Source organism: Musa acuminata, chromosome BXJ1-9 (genome assembly GCF_036884655.1).
Source record: "Musa acuminata AAA Group cultivar baxijiao chromosome BXJ1-9, Cavendish_Baxijiao_AAA, whole genome shotgun sequence".
In the NCBI taxonomy this organism is placed as follows: domain Eukaryota; kingdom Viridiplantae; phylum Streptophyta; class Magnoliopsida; order Zingiberales; family Musaceae; genus Musa; species Musa acuminata.
The window spans coordinates 12,168,743-12,188,258 of NC_088335.1; the positions used below are offsets into that span (position 1 = coordinate 12,168,743).

At 37.4% G+C, this 19,516-nt stretch overlaps 2 protein-coding genes across 7 annotated transcripts; one reads left to right on the forward strand and one right to left on the reverse strand.

Moving 5' to 3' along the window:
• Window positions 1–3,639: 3,639 nt before the first annotated feature.
• LOC135593264 (glycine-rich RNA-binding protein 4, mitochondrial-like) lies at window positions 3,640–8,549 on the reverse strand. Of its 6 annotated transcripts, none has more exons than XM_065083163.1 (7): window positions 8,233–8,543; window positions 6,944–7,012; window positions 6,728–6,834; window positions 6,572–6,631; window positions 6,070–6,258; window positions 4,929–5,117; window positions 3,640–3,976 (listed from the first exon to the last, which is right to left on the reverse strand). In XM_065083163.1, the coding sequence occupies exons 3-7, from the start codon at window positions 6,733–6,735 to the stop codon at window positions 3,784–3,786; spliced, it is 639 nt and encodes a 212-aa protein (XP_064939235.1). In that variant the 5' UTR covers window positions 6,736–6,834; window positions 6,944–7,012; window positions 8,233–8,543; the 3' UTR covers window positions 3,640–3,783. The 6 variants fall into 6 exon arrangements, 5 of the variants coding, with proteins under 5 accessions (XP_064939235.1, XP_064939239.1, XP_064939236.1 ...); XM_065083167.1 differs by having other exon boundaries at window positions 3,640–4,042; window positions 8,233–8,540; XM_065083164.1 differs by lacking the exon at window positions 6,944–7,012 and having other exon boundaries at window positions 8,233–8,549.
• Window positions 8,550–9,070: 521 nt separating this feature from the next.
• LOC135593265 (endo-1,3;1,4-beta-D-glucanase-like) lies at window positions 9,071–16,446 on the forward strand. The gene is made up of 7 exons (XM_065083168.1): window positions 9,071–9,331; window positions 9,492–9,513; window positions 10,764–10,890; window positions 15,309–15,399; window positions 15,582–15,671; window positions 15,765–15,865; window positions 16,058–16,446. Exons 1-7 carry the CDS (start codon window positions 9,181–9,183, stop codon window positions 16,211–16,213), a joined length of 738 nt encoding a protein of 245 aa, XP_064939240.1. The 5' UTR covers window positions 9,071–9,180; the 3' UTR covers window positions 16,214–16,446.
• Window positions 16,447–19,516: the final 3,070 nt, after the last annotated feature.

Sequence of the window (19,516 nt, forward strand, 5' to 3'; positions counted from 1 at the left end):
TCATCCTAATGGTGTATCTAGTCCTTAGACTTGAGATACCAAGGATGTCATGTATGAGTACTCCACTCTTTGATATATAACTTATAGGCTTGAAAGTTTCAGATCTAGCACAATCGATCATCGAGAGTGACAGCCAATCTTACGAGGGCTATTGAGTGTCGATAGAGGATCATCTGCTCTCGGTGTCATGAGAGGAATATCCTGTGTTTTTGCTCAAGTAAATCCCTAGCCATGGTCATTCGGATTGAGAGAGAAAGAGTTCTTCGGAAGACTCCGATTAAAGCGAGACTCGAGTAAAAACCGTATGGGCCTGATAGTACCATGCTCGAAATATGATCTCTATGATATTAGATGGATACGAGACTATAGATATATGGTAGCTGAGGACAAATAGGTCCAATGGATTAAATTCCTCTATATCGTTTGGGGACTACGGTGTAATGGCCTAGTATGTCTGCAATCGATGAGTCGAGTGAATTATTATTGAGATAATAATTCATTGAGCCAGAAGGAGTTCTGACAAGTATAACTCACGGTCAGCTCGATATTTGGCCTAAAGGGTCACACACATATGGTAGGTATTACGATAAGTAGAGGTTCGGATATGAGATATCCGCTAGAGCCCCTATCTTATTGGATATCCAATAAACCTCTGAATTATTAGATCCTATAGATAAAATCCAATTGTTGAAAAATTTGGGGGGTGACATCACATGCGCAGTGGAAGAACATAAAAAATAAAATCCTCAATTTCCCAAAGATGTATTCGTCATCGCGGGAAGATTAGTGCGCAAAATCCACGAAACTTAAAACTACGTAAATGAAAGATTGTGTTACCTAGGGAGATCGTATATCTCTGAATCCCTGCAGATCTTTAGGAGAGGGTGAATGAGGTCAAGCGTTCTCCTCTCTAGCGATGATCCACATAGCAGGACTGCGATGATGCTCATCAAAACTCCAGGCCTGCTATTTGAGGTGGAGAGAGGGAGGAGAATAGGAGAGGCAATCCAAAAAGGCTTTAGCCTATGAATCATTTGTTCCCTCTTATTTATAGATGTCTCTTGTCAACTTAACCCTAATGGATCCTGCCCTATTGGGTATTGGATCTCCATCCAACTACCCAAGCCTCTAGATTAGTGGATCTCTATCCAATAATCTCTTATTGGCTCTTATTGGATCTCATCCATAGGATCCAATAATTCAGAGGCTTATTGGATATCCAATAACACAATGGCTCTGACGAAAATCTCATATCTGAACCTCTACTCATCGCAACGCTTACCATATATGTGTGACCCTCTAGGCCCAATATCGAATTAGCCGTGAATTATACCTGTTAGAACTCTATTTTGCTCAGTGAATTATTATCTCCATAATAATTTACTCGACTCATCGACTGCGGATGTAGTAGGCCACTACGACGCAATCTCTAGACAATATAGGGGAGTCCAATCCATTAGACATGTCTGTCCTTAGTTATCGCGTACCTAGAGTCCATCATCCATCTAATATCCTAAAGACCATATACCAGGAATGGTGTTGTCAGACCCATATGGTTTCTAATTGAGTCTCGCTCTAATCAGATTCTCTCGGAGAACTCTTTCTCTCTTAATCTGAATGACTCTAGCGAGAGATTTGTCTGAGCACGAACACATGAGATATTCCTCTCATGACACCAAGAGCGGATGATCTTTTATCGACACTCAATAGCCCTCGTAAGATTGACTATCACTCCTGATGACCAACTGTGCTAGATTTGGAACATCTAAACCTATAAGTCTGGCATCAAAGAGTGGAGCACTCATACAGAACATCCTTGGTGTCTCAAGTCTAAGGACCAGGTACACCACTAGGACTACGGAATCACCGTCTGATAATAAGGCATCATTAACTATCCAGCATTCCGTAAGCGGATCAATCAGTTAACTCATTCTACAATAAGCATTTGTATTGTATCCCTAGTGTCCCCACACGAGCAACTATGAGAACAATTGCATCCATTATATGGACGGGTATACAGCACATAAGTATGTCCGGTTATCTCGATATCCCTCTCGAGTAATCTATGACCGGGATTATTTAGGATTTGTGTTTAAAGGTGAATCGATCTTATTATCGTGATCTCATCATGATCCGATTCTTATTGCACATATCCATGGACATCACAATATATTCAAGCAACAGATAATATAAAGTGATAAAATACCAAATAATAATAAGCAAAAAGACTGTGTTAAGTCATATATGTCATCACTCACTTGATTGGCTTGTAGGGTCACCTATAACTAGCAATCTCCCACTTGACATAAAGCCAATCACATATGTGTCTGATCCCCATCAGACCCTTGTGACGCTCAAAAACAATATGATATAATGACTTTGTCAATAGATCTACGATGTTATCTTCGGATGAAACTCTTTCTATTGCTACATCTCCTCGGGTCACGATCTCTCTAATAAGCTAAAACCTACCCAGAACACTTTTGATGAGACCTAGGTTCTCTCATTTGAGTAATCGCCACTTTAGTTGTTGCAATATAAGGGAATCAACTTCTTATTGCCCGGCACGACTCTCAAATCAATGATGAACTTCTTCATCCAGACTCCCTCATTTGCTGCCTCTGCTATAGCAATGTACTCCGCCTCTGTGGTCGAGTCAGTAGTAGTATCTTGTTTGGAACTTTTCCAGTACACTGCTCCTCCATTCAAGGTATATGCATACCTTGAATGCGACTTGTTATCATCAACATCGGACTGGAAACTTGAGTCTGTGTAGCCTTCAATCCTGAGGCTACTACCTCCATATACCAGTAAAATATCCTTAGTCCTTCTCAAGTACTTAAAGATACATTTTACTATTCTTTAGTGCTCAAAGCTTGGATCCGCTTGATACCTATTCGTGACACTCAAAGCATGCGCTATATCAGGCCAGATACATAGCATGACATACATGATAGACCCTATCGCCGAGGCATAGGGTATCCTATCCATATTCATCCTTTCTTCATGAGTCTTTAGCGACATACTCCTAGAAAACAATATCTCATATCTCATAGATATGAGACATTTCTTGGAATTTTCTATGTCAAACCTTTTGACAATGGTGTCTATATATCTGGACAGGGATAAGCCAAGCATCCTCTTGGATCTATCTCTATAGATCTAAATGCCCAAGATATATGATGCTTCTCCTAAGTCCTTCATTGAGAAGTGCCTATATAACTATGCCTTTACTATGAATAGAATTCCTACATATTTCTCAATTATCAGAATGTCATCCACATATAACACTAAGAAGGTGATAGTGCTCCCACTTAACTTCCTGTATACACAAATCTCATCTTCATTCTTAATAAAGACAGAATATTTGATTACCTCATTAAATCTTATGTTCTAAATATAGGAGCACCATATGATAAAACACTCTCGTAGAAACTTCAAGTTGAGACACATTAACCACTAAAATATTTAACTATTTAATATTTATATATACAGTTGCAAGTGTGTCAGGACTCACTTCTTATTGCTTAGAAACTAAGTCTCTTAGTGACTGATATCAGATACCTGTTTAAAGATCCACCAGGGAACCAGTTATGCTGAGTGACTTGGACTTCTAATACTAAATTCTCTGATAAGGTCTTGTCCAAAGTTTGAGCATCAGTAAACTAAAAATCAAGAAGTTTAAATCCATAAACACTACATCTGAAATGAAAACCCACAGCCAAAAAATCAAGAAGTTTGATCATGTATGCATTTATATGTGTGCAATTAACAACACAGACTTCACCTTAGATTTGCACGAGAAGAAACCACCCCAGATAAGAGGCCAATCAGCTGCATCAGCATCCCTGTTTGATCTAGTGGTCCAGTATTCTGTAATTTTTCTGATGTGACCAGGATAAGATTGTGGGACACAAGGTGAAACTGATTAGTGACGCTATGCCACCATTGAAGTTGTATCCCTGTCCACCTTTCTCTGAGGAAATATTTGGATTGAAAAATTGGAAAATAGACATGTCCATGGATGCCCAGTCAATCATGACTGAATGAATAAATATACACATTATCAAGAAAACATGATAATTAGTGTTCATATAAGGCAATATATTAGAAAAATAGATTGTACATCACATATCAAAACTACGAAAGGTATTTGTAACCAAAGAATTATACACCTAAAACCAAATTAAATAAACTTGTGTCTCATCTTCATTCTTAATAAAGATAGAAGATTTGATTACCTCATTAAATCTTATGTTCTAAATATAGGAGCACCATATGATAAAACACTCTCGTAGAAACTTCAAGTTGAGACACATTAACCACTAAAATATTTAGCTATTTAATATTTATATATACAGTTGCAAGTGTGTCAGGACTCACTTCTTATTGCTTAGAAACTAAGTCTCTTAGTGACTGATATCAGATACCTGTTTAAACCAGTGCCAAGCATATTTGAAATCTTACCTGTGCATCAACTTTGCATTATCTTAACTTGATTAACCTCACTTTAATCAGGTTTAACTTCAGAACATGGGTTTATGTTCATGAGGTCAACTCTACTGCCAGGAAGAAGGTGCAAAAGTTCCAAGGCAAGAAGCTCAGGCTGCTTTCTCAAGAACTGAATAATTGCAGGACTGATGTTATAGCAGCCAAACCAGTTCTTAAAACTCCAAAACAATAAAACATGGAAACCCCAGGGGTCTTTTAGAAAGATCCACCAGGGAACCAGTTATGCTGAGTGACTTGGACTTCTAATACTAAATTCTCTGATAAGGTCTTGTCCAAAGTTTGAGCATCAGTAAACTAAAAATCAAGAAGTTTAAATCCATAAACACTACATCTGAAATGAAAACCCACAGCCAAAAAATCAAGAAGTTTGATCATGTATGCATTTATATGTGTGCAATTAACAACACAGACTTCACCTTAGATTTGCACGAGAAGAAACCACCCCAGATAAGAGGCCAATCAGCTGCATCAGCATCCCTGTTTGATCTAGTGGTCCAGTATTCTGCAATTTTTCTGATGTGACCAGGATAAGATTGTGGGACACAAGGTGAAACTGATTAGTGACGCTATGCCACCATTGAAGTTGTATCCCTGTCCACCTTTCTCTGAGGAAATATTTGGATTGAAAAATTGAAAAATAGACATGTCCATGGATGCCCAGTCAATCATGACTGAATGAATAAATATACACATTATCAAGAAAACATGATAATTAGTGTTCATATAAGGCAATATATTAGAAAAATAGATTGTACATCACATATCAAAACTACAAAAAGTATTTGTAACCAAAGAATTATACACCTAAAACCAAATTAAATAAACTTGTGTCTCATCTTCATTCTTAATAAAGACAGAAGATTTGATTACCTCATTAAATCTTATGTTCTAAATATAGGAGCACCATATGATAAAACACTCTCGTAGAAACTTCAAGTTGAGACACATTAACCACTAAAATATTTAGCTATTTAATATTTATATATACAGTTGCAAGTGTGTCAGGACTCACTTCTTATTGCTTAGAAACTAAGTCTCTTAGTGACTGATATCAGATACCTGTTTAAACCAGTGCCAAGCATATTTGAAATCTTACCTGTGCATCAACTTTGCATTATCTTAACTTGATTAACCTCACTTTAATCAGGTTTAACTTCAGAACATGGGTTTATGTTCATGAGGTCAACTCTACTGCCAGGAAGAAGGTGCAAAAGTTCCAAGGCAAGAAGCTCAGGCTGCTTTCTCAAGAACTGAATAATTGCAGGACTGATGTTATAGCAGCCAAACCAGTTCTTAAAACTCCAAAACAATAAAACATGGAAACCCCAGGGGTCTTTTAGAAAGATCCACCAGGGAACCAGTTATGCTGAGTGACTTGGACTTCTAATACTAAATTCTCTGATAAGGTCTTGTCCAAAGTTTGAGCATCAGTAAACTAAAAATCAAGAAGTTTAAATCCATAAACACTACATCTGAAATGAAAACCCACAGCCAAAAAATCAAGAAGTTTGATCATGTATGCATTTATATGTGTGCAATTAACAACACAGACTTCACCTTAGATTTGCACGAGAAGAAACCACCCCAGATAAGAGGCCAATCAGCTGCATCAGCATCCCTGTTTGATCTAGTGGTCCAGTATTCTGCAATTTTTCTGATGTGACCAGGATAAGATTGTGGGACACAAGGTGAAACTGATTAGTGACGCTATGCCACCATTGAAGTTGTATCCCTGTCCACCTTTCTCTGAGGAAATATTTGGATTGAAAAATTGGAAAATAGACATGTCCATGGATGCCCAGTCAATCATGACTGAATGAATAAATATACACATTATCAAGAAAACATGATAATTAGTGTTCATATAAGGCAATATATTAGAAAAATAGATTGTACATCACATATCAAAACTACGAAAGGTATTTGTAACCAAAGAATTATACACCTAAAACCAAATTAAATAAACTTGTGATCAACTCTAATGAAACCATGTCTTCCTGGGCCTCTCGAAGCAACTTCAAAAGTGTTTGAGTCAAAATATGTATGGTTTGGCTCTTACCTGTTTAGAAGGAGATTCAGCTTCTGCAATTGTGACAGCAACAAACCTGCCATCAAGAAACTACAAGAAAAAGGGTCAAAATTAAGAATAGAAATATTGCAGATGTACAGAGCTCTTTAGAATTTGAAAGTTAAATGCAAAATAAAATATAACCACCTTTCCATTCATCTCCTTTACCGCCATTAGTGCATCTTGTTCACGGGCAAACCATATATATGCAAGTCCCAGAGACTGTTTCGAACTTTTGCTTGTAATTATCTTTACTGCAGAATGGCAGAGGGACAACCAGTACTTAAGTGCTATCAAACAAGTAGTATAAGTTTTATTCCCTTTTTTGTCAAATAATTGATTTAAACATTTTAACTATTTTACTTTTCTTGACTTCTCCAAAGGATGAAAAGGTCTTTGCCAAGAATCCCTCAGATGTTGAACGAGATAATCCTGTATTGTCATATCTAAAGCATTAGGATTTATATGATAGACCTAAAGAATCAGAGCAAAGACACTTCTTATTGCATAATCTATTTTAGACAATGCACACAGTATATAGAACCTTAAGACGGATATGAGAGGACTGTAAAAATGAATCATATAAGAAATGACATAATATTAACATATATGTATCATTTTTAGGAAAAGGCCATATTTTCTGAAGGAGAAACCTGACATACTCGAACTATGTTATGATGGATCTATTAATGCCAATTTCTCTTTTATTATCTTCCTATAAGTGCTAGAATTTTACAAGTTGATCTTTTCCATCAAATGCATCATTTGCCAATTCTTATTCTGGAGACTCAGACTTCCTCATTAACCTTAATATTTGTTTTGTTTGTTCCAAACTTAACAACACCACCACAACATCCAATTGATTATTACAAATTATTAAGCTGATTTACATGGATATCAAGTACTTCTCCTCCTTGGAGCAAAAACCAAGCAGACTCTGTGTCCATGGGCCAAATGCAATCTGCATATCCCATGCACACACACTGTTTGATGTAAAGATAGCTTTGTTCCAAGGGCCTCAGATGTGCCATGTCTTAGCCGAAGATCACGCATTTGTGCCTACGTGAGATACATTGGTGTTCTTAAAACCATAAGTTCGATGTTGAGCATGAATCATGTTGGTATGTTTCACGTACAGGTCCATCCAAAATAAATTTTACTTTTGCTTTCACATATATATATATATATATATATATATATATATATATATATATGTGTGTGTGTGTGTGTGTGTGTGTGTGTGTGTGTGTGTGTCCTTGCAAAACTACAAAACTTGCTTTATGCGGTAGACCATTAAGGTAAAACTATAATGATAATAAAAATATTAAGAGAATTTTATCCATTTTAATTTTTTTTAAAGAGAAATTTTCAAACTAAGTATAGGTTAAACACCTGAGTTTCCCAAATTTATGTTAACGGGAGAGGTAAATTGCGAGGATCTTCATATTTCAAGCAACATGCATGCATGCTATATTATAATCAACTTTGCAAGGATATAGTGTAGTGACGTCTACAAGTCATTACTTTTTCAGAACGGCAATCCGTCGAACACAATGACTGCAACCGGATAGTCGTTGAAACTCTTCTGGTTCTTATGGCAAGAACACGTTTCGAATCCATTCTATAACCGACGAGACTTACAAAGTGAATACCTTTGATAAAGATCCTCGACGAGGGTGGAGGTCCGGGGGAAATCGCGGAATCTGAGGTCGCGCATCCACGGACGGGTCCAAGGATGCGCTTATCGCGGATGGCCCGAGCAGATATCGGAGCACACGGCAGTCCGGAGAGCGGTGGGCGCGAGAACAGCGTTGCGGGGATAGGCGAAGAAGGTCTCAGCCGGGAGAGAGGAGGGAGAACGGAAAGTGAAATGGGCCGATGGTGGTGAAGCGTAGCCATGTCGTACAATGGTGGATGCCGTGATTTTGTTTTCTAAAAAAGAAAAATAAAACTGATATTAAGTTAGAAGTAAAAAATAAATTTTCTTTTAGATTTATGAATGCTTGGGTGGAAAGACAATGGGCAGAGGAAAGAGATAATTTTCACAAGTTCCATGTTTTGAAAATTTGAAATTTAATTATAAACTCCCTTTTGTATCAGTGTAGTGTTTGCTAAAGAAATCATTATGATATTTAACGATAATATATATTTCTATACCTCGGCATCTCAATTTTTTTTTGTTTAGTGACATTTGAGATCTGAGTTGGATTATAAATATCATACATTTTCGTTCCATAGGCAAGGCAATAATCTTTGTGCACATTCAACTTACCAACTACAAAGTACATATAGGTGTGATTTTTTATATTATATTATATTTTTATTTTTATTCTTATTTTATAATAATATATTTTTTAATTTAAAATAATTGTGGTTGATGAATTTTTTAGTTAAAAAAATTACATTCGGCTCAGTTTGTTTCGTACATAATTTAATATACGATATAAAATTATTTCTTCGTAGAAAAAGAGGTTTCGTGGGGTCGAACATTTGGACTTTGCGCGTCCTTGTTGTACCTACCATATCCTATCCGCCGTCCTTGGACTGCTCGCCACTCTCGGCACAGATCCAGGAAAGAGAGGAGAGAAGAAGCCGTGAAGATGGCGAGCTCCCAGTGCTGCGCCAACCCGCCGACTCTAAGCCCTGCCTGTGGCGACGGCATCGTCGTCGACGACCTCGGCGGCGTCAGGGCGTACACCGCCGGCTCCCCTAACTCCAAGCTCGCCGTTCTCCTCATCTCCGACATATACGGTGATGTACTCTGCTCCTCTCTTAAGCTTCCGTCCGTCTCTTGCCCGTTCCCGCTTCTCCTTCCGTCCGTATGTATGCTTAGGGTTTCTACGGTCTTTGTGCTTTCTTTCTTTCTTACGGTTGTGTCGCTGACATGCTTCGTCCGATGGAATGTTTGCAGGATTCGAAGCGCCGAATTTGAGGTACCGATTTCATTTATTGGCGTTTGTGTTTAGGCCCTGACTTGTGTGACTTCCGATTTGGTTGTCTTCCATGTGTTTTGTTGGCTTGCCCACGTTGACATTAGAAGGAAACTTCTGAGGGCATCTTCCAGGTAAACCGTGCTGGTGGTCTGTGATCTCCATGTCGGTTCTTTCTTAGTACAGCAAACAGAGGGGAAGACCTGAGGCACTTATTTGACCTTGAAAGTTCTCTGACTTTGGTCAGTATGGTGGATTAATAATCATATGATTAAGACCTAAACAGATTGTGGTACAAAATATTAATTGACGTGAGACTGTCAGTAATATGAGACATGAGCTTTTGATCGATCATGCACTAATATTTTCAGCTGAAAAAAGCTTATACAGACAAGTATATGAACGTACAATACGTTGGAAATATATATATTCAATAACAAAATAGCAAGACAAATGATCAATGGAGTGGTCGAATATGTGGCTAGGCAGTGCTAGGGGCTAATTTGGTGGAATCATAAGCTCATATCACATGATCAATACGTTGTAGTTCCCAAGTCTCACTGATAGTTAAGAAAGCTGAAAGACATCCTATTTACTTTTTTTAGCTGGCTGTGTTTATGATTGGTCTAATCATAGGTAACTCTGCCTCTTTTCTGTATATGATGAACTGCTTCTGTTCAACTGTGGCCCTAAATTTATGTCTTTGTACTTGTTCACTTTGTATCGAGTGTCTATTTCCCCCTATCATCTTCTTTATATCACTGAAAGGCTGTTTGATCGTTTGTAATTCTACATGAAACTTAATATTTCTTACCAAAATATTCTGTATTCTATTTGCTGATATTATCCAATAAAGTGAGAACACGGATGTGATAATCTCTGCTATTACTAATTTCATAAACCACTAGGGTGGACTGTCACAAAGCCTGTTCTACCATCGTTGTTTGCAGGCAGCATGGACTGCTTTGTTGGTTTTTTAGTGTTTTAACCCATTTCAATTGTTTGTATCGTAACACCGCCAGGCTACAAAATTATGATATTTCTTTGTGAACTCTTGGTCATTTCAAACAAAATTTATATTTTGGATTGGAGATAATCCTAGGATTCTGTATTATTTTTTCTGATGGTTGGTAATGTTTTGTTGGTTGTTTTCTGTTGTTTATCTACATTTACATCTTCATTTTATTTCCTTTTATTGCATTAAAGATTTTGTGAACTTTTAATGCTTACACTTGCAATGTCTGGTTGTAAAGGAAAATTGCAGACAAAATTGCCACCTCAGGTTTCTTTGTTGTGGTACCAGATCTCTTATATGACGATCCCTATTCAGCTGATAATCCTGAGAGGCCTTTTTCGATTTGGATACAGTCTCATTCGCCGGTTGGTTTCTTATCTTGCATCCTGAATTTCTCCGGGAGTAAATTATTATTTGGGTAATTTTCTCGGGTTATTCTAGCACTATATTTTGACAAACACTATATGAATCAAGGTATGCAATTTCGAATATACATATTGGTCCGTCAGCTGACCGGTACATGAATCGTCCGTTACCAGACGGAATGATATATATATATATATACATATACATATAAGTATATGTACATATATATATATGTATATATACATATACATATGTATATGTATGTACAGATACATATGTATGTATATACATACAAATATATATATACATATATACATATATATGTATGTATGTATATATATATAAGCGACGTCGAAACTTCGGTATGATACGAAATTACGAACCTTGATATAAATGAAAGAATTTTTCATTGATCTTATTGAAAGAAATTGTGTTTGTTATTCATCTGAAAAATTGTTAATAGTGAAAAAAAAGAATCAATAGAATGGATAATCAAAGGAAAAACATAATCCTCCAATATTTATTGTTAAGGTGTTTTTATCATGAGATTGCAAGTTCTTTTTGCACAGAGTGATTTCATGTTGCACTTCTGGAACTCTTATGAGATCAATTAGAACATTATTTGTGGTGCATGTTCCAGTATTATCTTGAACACACCTGCCACAGTGAGATAAGATGAATTTGTACTTACAAAGGACTATTGAGTTACACCTTGTTGCACACTGAATTGGATTATTTATTTTAGGGCAAAAGTGATTGAGTTATATATGTGTGTGTGTGTGTGGAAGTTAGTGCTGTTACGAAGCATCCTGGTGCTTACCTAGATCCTCGGGCGAAATAAGGCCTTGAAAGACCCTAGATAAGGTGCCTTCTATTGAATCTCGGATTTTGATGATTAAATCAATTGATAAAGTTATGATCTAATCTGCGTTTTGAGTGATGCAAGAGTAACTTCGATCAGAAAACGCAAATCGATTAAAGCAGGAGGAATCGGACGTTAGGCCAGAGTGAAACATGTTAAGAGATTGGACGTCGAGCTACAGGATCGGTCGACGAGTCAACAGAAGGCTTCGTGCCATGAGTTCAAGTATCGGGCCAAAGGATCGGATATTGCGCCAAGGAGATCGGAAGTTGCAGGAGTCAACATGTCGATTGGGCAATACGCCGAAGGAAAGGACGAAGCACGAAATGAACCAATAACATGCTGGACAACATAGGATTCATGCTTGTAATCAATTATGTCTAGATTGAGTTAGTTTAGGACTAATTGAGTCGATTTTGGGATGAAACAACGTCAACTCAATAAGAGGTCAATTGGGCCTGAATCAAAGCTAATTTGGGCCTGCTTGTTGGCCCATTCAATGACCTATAGTAGGGTTTGACGGTGGTACCGCCCAAACATAGTCTCCCAGACTAGGCGGTGGTACCGCCCAAACACAGTCTTCAAGACTGTGTTAGGCGATGAAATCGCCCAGTGTTAGTGTCAAACTGGCGGTGGTACCGCCCAGTGTCAGACTGACAAGCGGTGGTACCACCAGTTGTCAGTCTGGCAGGCAGTGGTATCGCCCAATATCCCAAAAACCCGGGGATTTGAATTTTGGCTCTAATATTTGAAGTCATTTGGGGTTTATAAATACCCTACAAATTTCTGCTTGGAATACACACAAAATAGAGAAAAAACTTTATGATTCCAAGGTTGTAAACTCTTTTAAGTATAGAGTCCCTCCTCCAAGAGCTAAGTGATAGTCTTAAGGGAGATGTGTGAGGGAACACTTGTAAAAAAAGGGTGTAAATGTTCTCTCATGAACCTGTGAAAAGGAGAAAGAGTGTAAGAGTAGTTGATCTTCGCTCATTAGAAATAAGATCGGTAGTGGAAGCCGGTGGTCTCGAGTGAAGAGGAATGAGAGTGGACGTAGGTCACGACGACCGAACTACTATAAATCCGATGTACTCGGTTTGCATTTCTATTCTGCTTTTCATTCTCATATTATAAACGAATGGAACGATTTGGAGAAGAAAACTTTTTCTTTTAACGCTAAAGCTATGAATGCTTAATTTTGCATTTTAGATAAAAATGAGTTTAATCGTATTTCGATTTGTGAAACTACACATGACATTTGGCACACACTTAAAATTACACATGACGGCACGAGTAGAGTTAAAGATTCTAAAATTAATCTTTCGATGCATGATTTTGAACTGTTTCGAATAAAGCCAAGCGAAACCATTGTTGACATATACACCCATTTTACGGATGTCGTCAATGGCGTAAAAGATTTTGGCAAATGTTTTTCGAATCTTAAACTTGTTAATAAAGTTTTATTGTCTCTTTCTAAAAATAGGGATTCGAAAATAACTGCAATTCAAGAGGCAAAGGACCTAAATAACTTTTCGCTTGAAGAACTTATCGGGTCTTTGATGACCTATGAAATGAAGTGTATAGCATATGATGAACTGAGAATATAAATTAGGGAAAACGTTGTTGTAATCTTGAGAGTTCCCCTCCTCTTCTCTAAGAGGGTAATTTCTATTTAAGGGAGGGTTGAGTGGCTGTAAAGGTTATCTCCTAAACCTATAAAAAGGAAAAACGGGTTATAAGAGGATAGTTGGTCTTCGCCCATTGAAAGAAAACTGTTAGTGGACGTCAGTGGCCTCAACGGAGGAGGAATTGGTAGTGGACGTAGGTCACGACGACCGAACCACTATAAATCTGGTGTAATCTTTTTTTTGCCTTTTTTATTCTTCTTCTCTTTATATTGCTTACTGATTTGGCTGCACAATGCACTTTACACCCTTATTATGTTAAACGCATTTTCGATACGGGTTTAATCGAAACGAAGTTTTCCGAATCGACATCGTTCTTACGATAGCATTAATTCACCCCCACCCCTCTCTTAGTATCGTCACGGTTGTAACACCTTCAACTTGGAACTGCCTTTGCGAGTGCCTCAGTTGAGGTGCTAGCTGCTCAGGCAGTCGCTTAGGCCTCACCTGAGCTTTCCACTCATGGAGCTTTTCCATGTTACCAATGCATGATATTACTTTCTGTCAGTCCATCTATTCTATAATACTAATTAGATCTTAAATGATTATCCATGATGAGACTGATTCTATCTTTTCAATGATCCATCAAAAAGAGATTTTTCTAGGTACTTGAGATATGGTATAAGTTATATATATATATATATATATATATATATATATATATATATATATATATATATATATATATATATATATATATATATGGATTTTCTCGAGGCACTTGAGATTTTCACGATGAATGTTGAATCTTCTAAGGATCTCATTCTTTAGTGTTAGCAGGTCTTCTTGAGCATTTTCCTTTGTCATCTCTCAAGCCTCTAATTTTTCTGCTGGCTATAGATATTTTGCTTAAGCATTTCAGCATTTGTTTGCTTGTTATTTTCCTGTGTGGTCTAAGCTGATCAGATCTGATACCTTAGGAACAGCATTGGCTATAGTTTCCTATGTTTATTGGGTCTTTTGGGGTGTGGCCTTGAACTAGTCTTCTAAAATTAACCTCACCTAGTGACGAAGGATTCTACTTTTAATACTGGACCCTGTATTACCTTATTATACTGGGTACTGACTCATATCACTTGAATAGAAAAAGAAAATAAAGGAATGAGAAAGAGCCAAGAAATATCATGGAGAGAAAAATGGCTGGAGGCAGACAGCTATACCCCATTTGTTCCTCTTCTTTTTTAGCCTAATCCAATTCGGCAAGTGTCTATTATGACTTCATCTTAAACTGGTCTGTGTAGGCTGCATGACGTTTACCAATCTATTATGACTACATAATGTTAGACTGGTCTGTGCAGGCTATGTGATGTTTATCGAACCTAACCAGATATATACTGGGCCAGTTTGAGTGGCTTGGGTTGGTTTCGATGTTGAGTTTCTTTAAATTACAGAATAGTATATTATTGTTCGACATAGGACAGGGATACCCCTGGTACAAAGGCAGTATGCATCCCATTCTCACTGGAATGGTTCATAGAGCAGTATGGCACAAATGTGTTCTTGCTTGCCATTAATATCTGAAACACACTATTGGAGAAGAAAAATTGGACATGCATATCATGATCTAGTTTATCCATACGTTGTCTAGAACACTAGATTTTGGCTCATGTTATGTGCATTCAGCCCAGTACTGTCTCCTGTTCCTTTAGTGTCCTATTAGGTGATTGTAGCTTACTTTCACTCTAATTACTATGGTACTGGTACAATTGGGGTTTCAGCATACAAATTCAGAATGTGGACAATGGATAAAAAATTGTCTCATATAATGTTTGACTGAAAAGAATACAAAATGACATCTTCACTAGATCACTTTTGAATTGCTTTAACATAAATATTGATGCATGGAAACAACAAGGTTTTTTTGCCTTCATAGGACAAAGGCTGTCAAGATGCAAAACCAATTATTGCAGCTCTAAGGAACAAAGGCATATCTGCAGTTGGGGCCGCTGGCTTCTGCTGGGGAGGTGAGTCTCACGTGATATTTTATGCATGGACTTTGAGCTCTGATTGTGAAGACCCAGATATGATTACAGTGAAAAATAACTGTATCTTTTGGATCTGGAAAATGTAGTCCTAGACCTTTATTTAGCCTTAAACACTTGAATAACTTATGTTATTGACTGAAATTCAACTTCTTGTATCTCAGGCAAAGTTGTCTTGGAATTAGCAAAGTCCAGTGAGATTGAAGCTGCTGTCCTTTGCCATCCTTCTTTCGTAAATGTTGATGATATGAAGGGTATTCCCTCCTTTAAGAATTGGTCAAACTCATGCTTTCTTAACATGTTTTTATTGTTGAGAGTTGAGACAATCTGTTTTCACCATTTACCAGGTGTTAAATGTCCTATTTCAATACTTGGGGCTGAGAATGACCATATTTCTCCGCCTGAACTGTTGAAGCAGTTTGAGCAGGCTTTATCTTCAACATCTGAGGTAAGTCACCTATGGCAGCATTTTCAGGTCAATTTAGTCATGTTGTTGGACTCTAAATTACAGAACATGCATCTTAAATGTAATATCAAATAATGCTAGCTTATCTATTTGATTAATCTGCTATATGGACCCCTCAAAATATATGCTAACATTCTGTGATCCAATATGATTTTGGGCCACATGATTTGTCAGGAAAGACACATTGTAAAGATATTTCCTGGGGTTGCTCATGGATGGACTGTCAGACACAAAGCCGATGATGCTGCAGCTGTTAAGCGCGCTCAAGAGGCACATCAGGACATGCTGAACTGGTTTATCCAACACGTCAAGAAAGAACATGTGAACTAAAATACTTCTTATTCACTCAATGGTCTCGTCGGACTGTCTATTAAGGTATAATTCAGACCTTGTGTTGAAACTTATGGTTGTTGCTTTGGAAGATGGATGTTCTTCCTGACTGGTTGAAACTACTAGTAAATTCTGAAGTCTAATTCCTATGATGGGGATTAGCAAATAGCTGTCCCCTGTAAAATGAAAGATTTTCAACTCGTTTATCTGATCATAGCACAACTTATTTTGTTTTTCTGCTGTTCTTGGTCACCGAAAGCTAAGAGTTCCATATTGCTTCTTACATGTTTCTGCCTCAAATGTTTAGTATCCATAGAGTGTGTCTTACAGAAGTTATAATTCCTTTTGAGGAATACCTCTGTTTCAAGCATGCTTAGTTTCCTTTGTGCTTTGGCTCTTCCATCAGGAAAGTGTGAGGCTTTGGTTTCATAGCAAGCTGGATTTCTTTTAATCAAGTTGTTTAGGTGGCTGAGTCACAGGGCCGACGTGGATTTGTGCTTCCCAAGCTTATTCATGTTGTTGAAGTTTATAAATATATTAAATCCTTTCTTCACGGCATAATCTTTTGGGTTATTGCTAACCCATGATTTGCCAGCAATGGTCTATTAAGGATAGGTGGACAGCAGTTCGATTGGAACCAGAATCGAACTCGAAAAAGTGGGACTGCATTGATCCGATGGTTCATCGGTTCCGAATCGAATGGTTCGATTTTAGTTCCTAGATTTGAAAAATCGGAATCGTCGGGAATGGTTCGATTTTAGTTCCTAGATTTGAAAAATCGGTATCGTCGGTTATAGAACTTACGATTTCGGTTTCGATTTAGGTTCAAATCCTCAATTACTTTGATTTTATTTTTTTTAATTTTATTTTTTAAATAAATTTTTAATTTTAAATTTAATATTATTTTAATTAAAAAATTGATGATTCTAATCGGAACCACTCGAATTGCAGCTGCAGGTTCTCGATAGTCATTTACTATATGTTCTATGACCAGGAATGGAATGGTAAGTGCCGGACTTCGACCAAAGAGAAACAAAAAAAGGAGTATGACTTGCATATAATAAAGTCAACCCAACATCACTTTCCGGTCACTGTTATGATCACAGCAGTGGCTGCCAATGGCAATCAAAGAAAAATAAAATAAACACAGGGATATCAACCATCAAGCCAAAATTATTCATGCCAACTTAGTGATCTTTCTTTAGGTTTATTGCTGATCTAGTTGGTCTATTGCTGATCTGTATGGGTTTAACTTTTGGACCATGACGAGAAGCTTGCCATCATGGATAACGTGTCTGAATTGTTAAAATTATTCATAATAATTGATTTAATTATTATAAAAATAATATTTTACTAAGCTAGATACTAATAGGTATGATTTACGGCTAACTCGATATTGAACCTAGAGTATCACACATATATGATATTGAGCCTAGGCATTGAAATTAATAGAGGTTCGGATATAAAATATTCGTTTGAGTCGTTATCTTATTGGATATACAATAAACCCCTAAATTATTAGATCCTAAGAGATTATTGAATAGAGATTCATTAATCTAAGATGTCTGGGTAATTGGATGAAGATCCAAACCCAATAAGGCAAGATCCATTAGGGTTAAGTAGATAGAAGATCTCTATAAATAGGAGAGAACCAAAAACTCATAGGTCATATGCTTCTTAGTTGTTATCTCCTATTCTCCTTTCCCATTTTTTTCCTCATATAGTAGGTTTAGAGATTTGAGCAACGAGTTGATGAGTGTTTTTGCAGCCCCTACCATGTGAATCACCGCAAGAGAAGAGGACACTTAACATCTTTCATCCTCTCTCACAGATATGTAGGAATTCAGGAATATATGATCTCCCTAGGTAACACAACTATCTCACACGTGGTTTTCAGTTTCGTGGGTTTTACGCACCAATCTTCACATGACGACAAACGCCTTTCTGGGAAATTTAGAGTTTTTATTTTATGTTCTTATGTTGCGCATGCGATGTTGCCCCTAGATTTCCCTACAGGCATATCATCGAATCAGACTCATCTTGCAATAATGGTAATAACTTAACCAAGCATCACGGTTGGTCAAGTCCCTTGAGGCCATGGTGGTTCGAAGGCTAAATAGGACGAGAATCACAAAGAGTTGTGATTGGCAAGAGTTGCCTACTCCGGTCATAGTAAGTTATTTTATCATTTTTAAGTTCATTTTTATTCTTAGATTGTTGTTTTATGAATTTCTTAAATTTTATTGTGAGGAGTTCAAGGTCATCATCATCATCATCATCATCACTTTTATAACCCTTTTCTACGGGCGAAGATCAACTACCCTTTTATAACCCTTTTCTCATTTTCACAGGTTTAGGAGATAATCTTTACAAGTCACTCACCCATTCCTTAAACTGAAATTAAACTTAGAGAATAGGAGGGGAATTCTCACAAGATTACAATAGCGTTTTCTCAAGTTTTTTGTTCTTAGTTCTTGTGTGAACCGAGTAGGGATGAGTGGGGTATTTATAAGCCCCAAATGGATTCAAATTTGGAGCCAAAATGGTCTCATCTTGGGTTTTCAGGGTACCGACGGTACCACCACTTGTTAGTTTGACACTAGGCGGTACCACCGCCTGACAACCTCAGAGATTGGGCTTTTGACTTTTCTAACTCATAGGTAGTGTCATCGCTTGACCCAACTTTTAGGTCACTGAATGGGCCTTCCTTTTGGCCCAAAACAATCCCAATTTAGGCTCAATTAACTCCTAATCGAGTTAGCATGATTACACCAAAAACTAACTCAATTAGCCCCCTAAACTATTTCGATCTAGACAAATGATTACAAGCATGAATCCTATGTTGTATGATATGTCATTGGTTTATCTAACGCTTCGTCCGATCCTTCAGCGCATCGTCCTCTCCTTCGGTGTATTGCCCAATCGACATATTGACCTTCTACAACATTTGATCTCTTTGACGCAATGCTCGAACTCACGACATGAAGTCTTTCTACCAACACGTCGATCGATCCTCCAGCCCAACGTCTAATTTTCTGACATGTTCACTCCGGCCCAACATCTAATTCTTCACTCCGGCCCAATCCCTTGTATCATCTGGGGACTATAGCGTAGTGGCCTAGTACGTCCGTAGTTGATGAGTTAAGTGATTTATTATGGAGATGATAATTCACGGAGTCAGAAGGAGTTCTGATAGGTATGACTCATGACTAACTCGATATTAGGCCTAGAGGGTCATACACATATGCTAGGTGTTGCGACAAATAGAGGTATATGTTGGAGCCTATATCTTATTGGATATCC